Source organism: Grampus griseus (assembly GCF_964374135.1).
Source record: "Grampus griseus genome assembly, chromosome: 11".
NCBI lineage: Eukaryota > Metazoa > Chordata > Mammalia > Artiodactyla > Delphinidae > Grampus > Grampus griseus.
Window position 1 is genome coordinate 17,408,727 of NC_139005.1, and position 12,338 is coordinate 17,421,064.

The 12,338-nt window shown below is 42.5% G+C and overlaps 1 protein-coding gene across 1 annotated transcript in view; it reads right to left on the bottom strand.

Annotated features, from left to right (window-relative positions):
* ST8SIA1 (ST8 alpha-N-acetyl-neuraminide alpha-2,8-sialyltransferase 1) overlaps nt 1–12,338 on the bottom strand; it is a gene marked incomplete at its 3' end in the record, with an annotated part of 146,541 nt that overhangs the window by 82,374 nt on the left and 51,829 nt on the right. The window contains exon 2 of the mRNA XM_082665447.1: nt 6,821–6,965. Within this exon, the coding sequence (XP_082521573.1) occupies nt 6,821–6,965 (145 nt within the window). The remainder of the gene's footprint in view (nt 1–6,820; nt 6,966–12,338) is intronic.

Genomic DNA, 12,338 nt, shown 5'->3' on the forward strand with positions numbered 1-12,338 from the left:
TTTAACCAAGGATGATAGGAGTAAATGCTCTGAATTATTTAATGGTAGTGGGATCATGTTCTGGATTTCTATAATATAGAACCAGTGTGCAAAGAATAATTTGCTTTCCTTTGAGAACCTGGATTTCTCTATCACGGACGCGATGCTGTGATTTATAAGGAACATTCAGATGACAAAAATATGTTTCCCAAATATATTTGGTCTTCATGCCCAGTTCCTGACTTACAGCTCGCAAAACCCTTGGAATTTCCTGAACAATAAGAGCAAAGGGAACATCTTTTATAACATTTGGTCTCTTGTCCTCAGTTCCTGAAAATCCTTCAGAGCCATAAAGGTGAAAATGGTGTCTTGTTATGGATAACAAGCCCCTTCACACCACATCTGGGTTGATGTTAAGTGACTTTTGGAAACCATCTAAGGATGGGGGCTCGTTGTCAGGGGAACCAATCATGAACAGAGGGTTGGAACTTTCAGTCCCACCCCCCTGATCTCCAGGGAGGGGAGAGGGGTTACAGGTTGAATCAAGCACCAATGGTCAAGGAGTTAATCCATCATGCTGACATAATGAAGCCTCCATAAAACACCCAAAGGATGGGGTTCAGAGAGCTTCCAGGTTGGGGAAACAGGGCGCTTCCACTTGCCACGAAGCAGGGCCTCAAGGTCCAGGAGAACAGAAGCTCCTTTGTTGGGGACCTCGCCCTATGTGCCTCTTCATCAGGCTGTTGATCTGTATCCTTTAATATCCTTTGTAATAAATCAGTAATCTAGTGAGTAAACGGGTTTCCTGAGTTCTGTAAGCCATTCTAGCAAACTAATAGAACCCAAGAAGGAGGTCGTGGAAACCTCTGATTCGGTCAGAAGTACAGGTGACAACTCGGATTTGCGATTGGCATCCTGAGATGGGGGGAGTCACTGGAACTTCCCATTTGTAGCCGGTTGGTCAAAAGTACAAGTAATAACCTGGGCTCATGAGTGATGTCTGAAGTGGAGCGTGGTCTTGTGGGACTGAGTTCTTTACCTGTGGAATCTGATGCTAACTCCGGGTAGGCAGTGTCAGAATTGAGTTGAATTGTAAGACTCCCAGCTGGTGTGTGAGAAGTGCTTGGTGGTATGGGAAAGTCTCCACATAGTCTACACACACACACACATTGGATTTGGGTCCAGAACCCATTTAACAGAAACCAAAATAGAAACCAGTTGGAACTGGTCTTATTTCTCCTTCCAAAGTGGGCCACTAGGGCACTCAAAGTCAAAGGGCAACTACAGTGCTGTATAGGATCCTAGAGCCTGCATATCTGTACTCTACTTTTTTCCCTCTCAGATAGCTACGAAAGAATTTCTCCATTTCCTCTAAGAGTATTTATATAAGGGAAGCAAAAACCTTAAAATGGTTTCAAGGTGATTGCGTGATAAAAATTAACAATGAATCCACCAGAACCCATGACTTTTTTTTTTTTTTTTTTTTTTGTGGTATGCGGGCCTCTCACTGTTGTGGCCTCTCCCATTGAGGAGCACAGGCTCCGGACGCGCAGGCTCAGCGGCCATGGCTCACGGGCCCAGCCGCTCCGTGGCATGTGGGATCTTCCCAGACCGGGGTACGAACCCATGTCCCCTGCATCAGCAGGCGGACTCTCAACCACTGCGCCACCAGGGAAGCCCCAGAACCCATGACTTTTTAAGAAAAAAATAGAAACAAGATAATAAACAATAACACTTTGGGGGACTTCCCTTGTGGCACAGTGGTTAAGAATCCTCCTGCCATTGCAGGGGACACAGGTTCAAGCTCTGGTCCGGGAAGATCCCACATGCCACAGAGCAACTAAGCCCGTGCGCCACAACTATTGAGCCCAAGTGCCACAACTACTGAAGCCACACACTTAGAGCCCGTGTTCCACAAGAGAAGCTACCACAATGAGAAGCCCACATACTGCAACGAAGAGTAGCTCTCAGTCGCCACAACTAGAGAAAGCCCGCATGCAGCAACAAAGACCCAATGCAGTCAAAAATTAATTAATTAATTTAAAATAATAATAATAATACTTTGGAAATCAGACAGGCCACGTTTTACATGCCAGCCCTCCACTTGCGAGCTCTAGAGCCTTGAATAAGATATTTAACCCTCTTCAGTCTCAGTTTCACCCATGAAATGAAGACCAGAGTAACAACCACACAGAGTTGCTATAAGGACAGAGTGAGATAACCTGTGAAGAAACTAAGGCAGGCAGTTGTCCAGGTCAGCACATGGAGTGCATTTGCCTTACAGCTGAAATACTGAAATTTCCCAGCCTCTCTTGAAGCTAGACACAGCCATGAGATTCAGTCCTGGCCACTGACATATCAGCAGGAGTCTGTCCAGATTTCCTCTTCTGTTTCCTCTCTGTCCTACTGGGATCCTGGATCAAAACTAGAAGGTTCCTTGGCCACCAGCTAAAGACGTTCAAGCAGGAGCCTGGGAACTTGATGGCACTGTGTAGCCACCATCTAGCTCTAAGCTACTCACCTCCTAATTCCTAACTATTGCTTGAGATAAACAAATACCTGTTTGGTTAAGCTCCTGTGTCAGGTCTCAGCCAAACACAAGTCTGACAACATGAACCAACACAGGCTTGGCAAAGATCTATGCCCACCAAACAGTCCCCTCAGTTTCCTTCTAGTTGAAAAGGTATATGTTTGGAAAATGATTACAATCATATTGTTAAGTAAAAAAGCAAGCTACCAAATGATGTAGATTACACAGTAGAATCTAAATTTCGTTAGGAGAAAAAAACTGCTCTGAGACTCGGGAATACCCAGGAGCTCAGAGGATTCTATTAAGCACATGACTGTGAAAAAAAAATGTGTATTTTCATTCTAACAAAGTCATTTTGACAAAACTACTTCAAAATATCCTGCTGGGTTTCCCCTGGGCCAAGGGCATTGTGGGTCCACGCCAAGTGGAAGATGTCAGGGAGTTTATGGCGACCAGAGCAGCTGGAAATGTCTGTCTGTGGTGCATTAATGATATTTTGTGATTCTTTACATATGGCCTTGGGTAGATATTTTGAGGAAAAATGACTCATCTAGTTTGTGATGTATTTCACGTGACTATCCAGCACAATGTAAGAGAATGGTGGGCCGACCATATATTTATTACACCAAAGAAAATATTTATTAAATTATATCAACACAGTTGTGGTTTCTAACATTCCTGCTACTCCCTCACTCATTGCCAAGGAAATTTATGCTCTTTCTGGGTAAAAATATGTCTTAAGCCAAAATAGCATTTATTCGGTATTATATACAAATGTGGGACCATGTAGGCTTCCAAGGGAGAGGCAGAGCAGGAAAGAGCTGATCCCAGCCTAGGGGATGGAGGTATCCTCAAGTATTCTCAAAGTGGGAACACCTACCATCACACTGCCCCCTCCAAACACACACACACATGCACTGCATATTCTAGAAAACCTCCATGAGGATTCAAATTCGGCCCTTCATGCCTAGTAATATTCAACAAATATTTCACCAAAATACATTTATAGAGCCATTTGAAAACAGCTGCATCAAACTGTCCTGCTTGGTCTCCTATAGTTCAAGCCAGGGCACAGCAGTGGTCCAGCCCAGGTGGGACATACATAGGCAGGGAGAGCAGCTGGAAATGAGCATCTATATTAAGTGTGAAGCACTGCACGAGGCACAAAAATGAGTTTCCTCAAAAGCTCACAAGATGGTATTGAGATCAGCAGATACAGACTTTTAGAAAACTGTGATAGGTGGTTAGGCAAATAACTGCATAGGAGGCAGAACTGAATAAATTTGCCATGGGAAGTCATAGGAGGTCCAAATAAGAAGCAACTGACTGTAATTACAAAGTATACAGCATCTCACTAGGGCCCTTGTGGACCCTCCAGCCTTGATTCAGGACCTGTTAACTTTCCACATCACACAGAGAATCTTGGATTGCATCTTGGCAACAACAACAAAAGCAGTGATTAAAATAGGCAAAGGAGTAATACCAATAATAATGACAGCTGACATATATGGAGAATTTAGGGGAGAAGTGTAATATATAATTAAACTAAATACATTAAAATATATAATTAAAAGTGTGATATAAAGTTATACATCTGAGTTAGCAAAGGAGTGATTTAGCATTATCTTGCTGAAACAGGGAGTGGAGGGATGCTTTGTTCAACTGACAACACAGAGCCCAGCTCACTCACCTGCATTTCTGCCCAATCAACACACACCACTTTCTTCCCACAGGGAGCATGAATGAAGCCTAACAATTAACTGACAACTTAGCTTCCTGATAACAAGCTAGAAATCTTTCACTGAGAAATAAGAGGGCCCGGGTATAGACACCCTTTGATGCAAACTGATTCTCCAGGATTTCTATAAATTAGTTAGTCATTTCAGAATCTCTTCAGAAGAATACACAGGTAACCTTTTTTCAAGTCTACCCATTGAACTGGTTCAGCCCTTTGTAATGACTGTGCACACACAGAGTGATGTGATGACTTTCACTTTCTAAGAAAAAAGCATTTTTCCTTTATTATTCAGGGATGGTTCCTTGGTCTTGCAGCTGGTACACAGAGACACAAAATTCATGTGCACACACTTGAAAAAGAAAATGTTTCCTGCTATCTTACTGCTGCAACTTACCGGATAAGATGGGAAGTTAGTTTGTATTTCTTTAATCATTTCTTCTCTTCAAACCTATTTTCTAGCACAAAGTCAGTTAGTATGATTGAAAGTCCTCATCTATAAAATCCTATTTTGGGTTTCTTTAAAATCTTTTCTATTTGATGAGCTGTTAAAGGAGATTGCTTCCTTATCTCTTCTTCATTTCATAGCAAGTTGATATCAGTATTTGTACAAAGAAGATGCTGTGAATGGGCTTACTCAACCTCAATTCCACCCTTTTTCTAGCTTCCTGCTAAAGCTGGATTGCTTTAAAAACTGCCCCTCCTGGACTTCTTTGCAACTAGTGTTCTGGATGTAAATTAACCTTACCCACTAGATGCACTTGAGGGAGGTTTGGAGGGAGGAGGTGAGTTGAAACCCATCTTCCTGGCCCTGTTTCTGCCAATGGCAGTGGCCACGGTGGTTTTCTAATCCCTAAACCACAGTTATGGCAGTAAAGTTCTTGGGCTAAGTAATTCCAGGAGCCACCTCTTGACTCCAACTCCTCTATTCGCCTAACGATTTTTTAAGTGCCTAATGCCCAACATGAAATATCCTTCTGCTAAAAACACCTAGGAAGGGCTTCCCTGGTGGCACAGTGGTTGAGAGTCCGCCTGCCGATGCAGGGGACACGGGTTTGTGCCCTGGTCCGGGAGGATCCCACATGCCATGGAGCGTCTGAGCCCGTGAGCCATGGCCGCTGAGCCTGCACATCTGGAGCCTGTGCTCTGTAACGGGAGAGGCCACAACAGTGAGAAGCCCGCGTACCGGAAAAAAAAAAAAAACGCCTAGAAGATTTCTGACTAATGCAATTATATTCTTCATTCCTCAGTCTAAAGATGCAGTATATGAACCAGGACAACATTAATCAACCTAAAACATTTACATAATGCTTTGTAGTTTGCAGCATACCTGGACATGCGTTATATGACATGTCCTTGACCTCAACTCTGTGAGTGGACAGGTACTGCTCTCGCCACTGCACAAATGAGAAAGCTGAACCTCAGAAGAGTTGGGTGACTTAGCAAGGCATTTAGTTAGGAAGAGATGGAGACAAAATTCAATTCTACATTTTATGACTGTAAATCATTTGCTTTGACATAAGGAAGGCTCCCAAGGGCAAATGAAGAAGAGAGAAAAAGCACAAGGATGCTGGCCATGAATTAAACCTTCTATTTCCTATTTTAAAATAAAGTTTTTCAACTGTATCATTATACATACTCTAAAACCGTTAAATTGGATGAAAACACCTAAGAATGAACTAGCAAATGGGAGCTATTTCATAGAGCACGTGACTTTGGATCTGGTACTGCCTGTGCCTCAAACTTTATAAGATGCCTCCTCTGTAGAATCTTTGCTATTAATACAGATATATGTTTTCCACCTCTGACCATGAATTCTCTTTCTGCACAATCATCTGGCCAAACCAAGAGTAGCGTGAAGACTTGGGGAAGCCGACATTCATTTCTCAATTTCTCCCTAACGGCAATTTCACCTAAGATCCACTTCCCATCTCCAACTACGGCTCCCTAGAAATAAAGACTTCCTTTTTCCCTCCACTACCTACATAGATATATTTTAGCAAAACATTTGATTTCAATGCTTAGGAAACCACAAAGAAAAACATTAAGGAAGCAAAGCTTGATTCAGACCACTTCAAAAAGTGGTCAAATACTTTCTCTCCATCTCCACCACTCCTACACTTCATAGCAGTAATCTAACCACAGGGTTAAGATTCACAAACTCTAAGAAGCAACTTCTGACCATATGGTCCCCACTCCCTGAGTATCAGCCCTAAGAAAACATTCCAGTGTTGCAAATCTTCAAGATCATACCAGAGCCAACCTCAAAGCACTGGAATTCCACAATTCCCTGATCTTGCTTCCTTCTCTGCTTGCTTTCTTCAGTCTCATATGACTCAAATCAGAAGGGCTAGGAAATCTGTTACTCTGTAATATCCTACTGCTGCCCCTGCATCACAACATTATTTGATTTCTTCACGAAAAAATGACAGTATAAAGGGAAGCATTTCTAATTCAGAAAAGTAAGAAGATGAAAAGAAGTAGATCTGATTAGTTAGGCAAAATCAATTATCCCTTTCCTATGATATCAAGACATAGAAGAGACTATATTGAAAGGCAACAAACTCTGTACTAACCTGGGGGAAGAGAGAATAAGTTGAATTGTCAATGGTGAATGAGTATAAAAACTCCCCATCGTACCACATGCTCTTCCCCATGGGGGAATTCATTTTAGTCATAGCAAAGAGATGGGCGGGGTCACAGCAGTCTTCCATCTGTTTCCTAGGAGAGAAAACAGAGAGAGAAAAGAACAGCAGGTTAAGTGAGCAGCAGACTCATTCACTTGTCATTCCCACAGAGATGTGCAGCCTTACTTCAGTGCCAGCTCACAAAAGCATCTGTGTCTCCAGGGTGATTAGACTACTATTAATTCATTCTTTCAGCCATCAGAATGCATGACTGGAATATTTCATAATTTTTAAAAAGTTAAAAAAAAATACATCAGCTGGTAGGACTGTAAATTGGTTCAGGCACTATGGAAAACAGTATGGAGACCCCTCAAAAAATTAAGACGAGAACCACCATGTGACCCAGCTATTCCACTTCTGGGTATTTATCACAAGAACACAAAAACACTCATTGGAAAAGGTATATGCACCCCCATGTTCACGGCAGCATTACATTTGTCCCTGGGTATCTGCAGGGAATTGGTTCCAGGACCTGCCTCAGATACCAAAATCCACAGATGCGCAAGTCCCATAATCGACCCTCTGCATCTGAAGTTCTGCCTCCATGGATTCAACCAACCTCAGATTGTGCAGTACTGTATGTATTTATTGAAAAAGTCCATGTATAAGTGAACCTGTGCAGTTCAAGCCCATGTTGTTCAAAGGTCAACTGTATTTACACTAGCCAAGATAGAAAATCAACCTAAGTGTCCATTTATGAATGAATGGTAAAGAAGATGTGGTATATATACACCACGGAATACTACTCAGGCATGAAAAAGAATGAAATCCTGCCATTTTTGACAACGTGGATGACCCTTGAAGGTATTATGCTAAGTGACATAAATCAGATGAGAAAGACTGTCTGATTTCACTCATATGCAGAATCTAAGAAAACAAAACAAAACAAAACAAAAACAAACTCATAGTTGCAGAGACCAGATGAGTGGTTACCAGAAGGGAAGGAGGTTGGAGGGTGGGAGAAATTGGGTGAAGGGGTCAACTGTCTGCTGATGGATGGTAACTAGACACATGGTGGTGATCAATTTGTAGTGTATGCAGATGTTAAATTATAATGCTGTACTCCTGAAACTGATATAACTAAACAAAAAGAAAGAAAAACATCAGCTCTCACATGCAGTTGAAATATGTCCAAAGACAAAAATAATCATTATAATTACAGATTGATGGATTTAAACGTCCAGGAGCAGAAAAGGCTTGGGTGGCTAACACATCTTCATGGTGATTTAACAATCAGATGGTTACATTTGGGGACCACGGACTTTACGTGACCTGTACGGAGTAGGGAATACACAGAGGAGCCCCAAAGAGGGTGCACGTCCCCCCAAACTGAGGGCACGATCAAAGAACCACCCCTGGGAAATCCTTTTAAATAGAAACGGAATGAGAGGAAGGATGTGATTTCAGGCACCGGTGAAGCAACCTGCCTTTCAACTGGTAAATTGCGGGCCTTTCCGGTTCTCGTTTTGTCTGATCTCTCAGAAGTGTGGGACACAGCTGAGCACCGGGACTTGGCGAAGGTCTCCTCACTCTCTTTGTGTCTGAAACACCAGGGTCTCCTGGGTCTCCTCCCCTTGTCCTGGGCTGGCTCGCTGGCACTCCTCTGCTTGCCCCTCACATGGTGGCCATGTTACTATGCTATAGGCTAAGCTTCACATTCTCCTCGAATTCAAAGCCTGTCAGAAACCAATTCCATTTCCTCACTGAGCCTTCAGGAGTAAAAGAACTCATTGCCCAGTCCCACATCTAGAAGGACCAATAAGACAAATGGCTGACATACACCACTTCTGAATGGTGCCCCTAAATAGACCTGTTGCTCAGATATCTTTGGCCACGAGTGGTACCCAAGCTTAGATCTGACGGGATGAGGAACTAGAGTACAGTCATCCCTGTCTCCTCGAGGTTGGTTCCAGGACCCCCCCCATACCAAACCCTATAGATGCTCAGTCCCTTATATAAAATGGCACAGTGTTTGCAGACAACCTACACAATTTCTCCCGTGTACCTTAAATCATCTCTAGATTACTTTTTAGTGCACTACCTAATGCAGTGTGTTATGTAAATAGCTATAACTACAATGCAAATGCCATGTCAATAGTGGCCAGTGTGAGGCAAATTCAAGTTTTGCTTTTTAGAACTTTCTGGAAGTTTTCATTTTTCCAAATACTTTCCATCTACCCACTGGTTGAATCCTCAGAGGCAGAATCTGAGGATGAGGATTTGGGGGCAACTGTACTTGGGTTCAACTATTGGCTCTGCCACTTACTGTCTCCATAACCCAGGAATGTTACTGGGCTTCAGAAACGGCCTCAGAGACTGTTCTTGAGAACTCCCTGAGAATGCACAGGTGAAGCATGTAGTACAAGTCTGACCTCATTGCAGAGATGAATAAATCGGGTCAGTGCCGGGAACTCTTCCCAACACCTGGTGCTTTCTCTGGTACTTTCTGGCTGGCTTCCCCTTCACAAAAGTTTCAGCAGAAAGGACAGGGGAGAGGGGCTCGGGAAAATGGCCTTCATCTTTCAAAGTTGCTAGAATGTGTGTCCCTCTTGCTTCTACGTCATCATTCCATCAGCTGCTCTTTCCTTGCCTCCTCCATCTTTGGTAATTTTTATTGTGTTTCATTACCCAAAAGGCAGCCTGAACAGAGGCAGGAAAGTTTTATAGTGAATTGCCTACATCTTCTCAAAAAACCATCCTAGGTACTATAGTCAGTCAACATAGAACTAGACATGGCTTAAGACTGTCTTTAAAAACGAGGAGAATTATCTTACGCATGACTCTCAACTTTTGGGGGTGAGTAAATTTTTGAGCCCCTATTCCATTTCTGGTGATATCTTACCACTTTTAGTCCTTACAGTAACCCTAAGAGATAATTAAGGGAATTATTATCATTATTATTCCTAATTCACATCTGAGGAAATGTATTAGGGCCATCACGGGACATGCTTTTTCCTCTCTGCATGCTGCCTGTTCAGGACCATTTTGACTCACCCTTACCTTTCTCTTTCCTGAAGGAATGCTTTCCAAACACCAGCCAAACACCTGCAACACACCAGGTGCCTTCCTAGATCTTTTCCCACTTAATTCTCACAGTGAGTGACCTTGGAGCTACACAGCTTTAGGATTCTTTTTTTCAGTAATTTAACTTGGGGCACGTCACTAGTGAGGTGGTAGGGCATGATTTTGCTCCCAGGTCTTTTTACTTCATATCTGGTACTTACTTCCAGCCGGACCACAGCTCTCACTTCCAAACCAAACTAAACTTGCTATTGAGCACAAAGTGCTACAGGAAATTCAGAAGAAAATTTGTCCCAGCCATATAATGACACCCCATTTAATCTTTATTAAGCTAGCAGCTTACATATCACTTTGCACTGGCTTCCTCTATTCATCCCCCAAAAAACTAAGATAGAGCTGATTACATTACCTTAAACTTACAGACAATGGAACTGAAGCTCAGAGCAAGAGACCTGTTCAAGTCAAGTTCATGAGGTTCCTGCACTGTTGGTGGGAATGTAAACTGATTACAGCCTCTATGTAGAACAATATGGAGGTTCCTTAAAAAACTAAAAATAGAATTACCATATGATCCAGCAATCCCACTACTGGGCATATACCCTGAGAAAACCATAATTCAAAAAGATACATGTACCACAATGTTCATTGCAGCACTGTTTACAATAGCCAGGACATGGAAGCAACCTAAATGTCCATCAACAGATGAATGGATAAACAAGGTGTGGCACATATATATACAATGGAATATTACTCAGCCATAAAAAGGAACGAAATTGAGTTATTTGTAGTGAGGTGGATGGACCTAGAGTCTGTCATACAGAGTGAAGTAAGTCAGAAAGAGAAAAACAAATACCATATGCTAACGCATATATATGGAATCTATAAAAAAACAGTACTGATGAACCTAGTGGCAGGGCAGGAATAAAGATGCAGACGTAGAGAACAGACTTGAGGACAGAGCGGGAAGGGGAAGCTGGGACGAAGCGAGAGAGTAGCATTGACATATATACACTACCAAATGTAAAATAGATAGCTAGTGGGAAGCAGCCGCATAGCACAGGGAGATCAACTCGATGCTTTGTGATGACCTAGAGGGATGGGATGGGGGGTGGGGAGGGAGGCTCAAGAGGAAGGGGATATGGGGATATACGTATACATAGAGCTGATTCACTTTGTTGTACAGGAGAAACTAATACAACATTGTAAAGCAATTATACTGCAATAAAGATGTGGGGGAAAAAAGTTCATGAGGTTAATAAATGTTTGCTTAATTATTGATTAAATGTGTGTTAGATGGACTCAAATTCACATGTTTTCCCTCAGCTTCATCATGCTCAGGGCAATCATACCCTGAGTGGGAAAACCAAATACTCGACAGAAAATAGAAAGTGTCACATGTGTACAAAGACTTTTAAAAATCTAAGAGTTACAGCAAATTCAAAATAATCATAGCACCATTTGCAATATGGGAGTGCTTTTCTTAGAAACTTTTGGACTTTTCCCTCCATCCAGAGTGCCTTCCCATCTCCTTTCTGCCATGCGCATGTCTGGAGGGTGGCTGAAAAGGGACCACAACATAGAAGTATGTTCACCCCCCATGCCTGAGAAGGGCCCACACGAGCTCACCAGCTGTATGGGCTACAACCACAGAAGCAAAAGCAGTAGTGGAAATAGCACTCCCAGCAGTAGAAGTGGTAATCGTGGTAGTAGCAGTAGCAATGGTTTTTACAGAGTGCTTGCCTAACACTGTGCTAGGTTTGGGAGATATAAAATTGAATTTCACCTCCATCCAACCTGCAGGTGACCCTGGAGAGAAGACACATACCAGCTTTTAGAATGTTTAGAAAATTTGGTTCCCACCCCCTTTCTCATGCTTTGCATTAATGCTGCCCATTATTTGTGGCAGGCAATAAAATCACAGAGTTAAAAAAGTAAACCCATTTTTAAATTCAAGTTTAAATCTGCAGATTATTATGTTTCCGTTAAATGTGAGTTGAGTATTGGAGTTAAAATGTAAATGCTTTTTATTATGTGAATTCAAGCTTCAGCAGAGCTCCTGCTAAATGATGCTATAATTGCATCATGAAGGTAAGTATTAGGGAAGCCTGGGAGCCACTTGCTAAAAACTCACTCAGGTTCTCATCCCCTCCCAGTGAAAGCCATGCATATCAACTAAGCCAAGAAGACCTCACTGGCTTATTGTGCCAGGAAGACTGAGGTTCCGGTGAAACGAAACAGACAAATAAGGGTGGAAACCCAACCACTCAGTTAATAATGCCCAGTATCAGCATGAACCTTGCTGAAACTCTCTTGGATGCCATGTTCATCACTTTGGTCACCAGACATGAAGGAGGTTGGGAGGCTGTCACTCCAATGACTGACACTA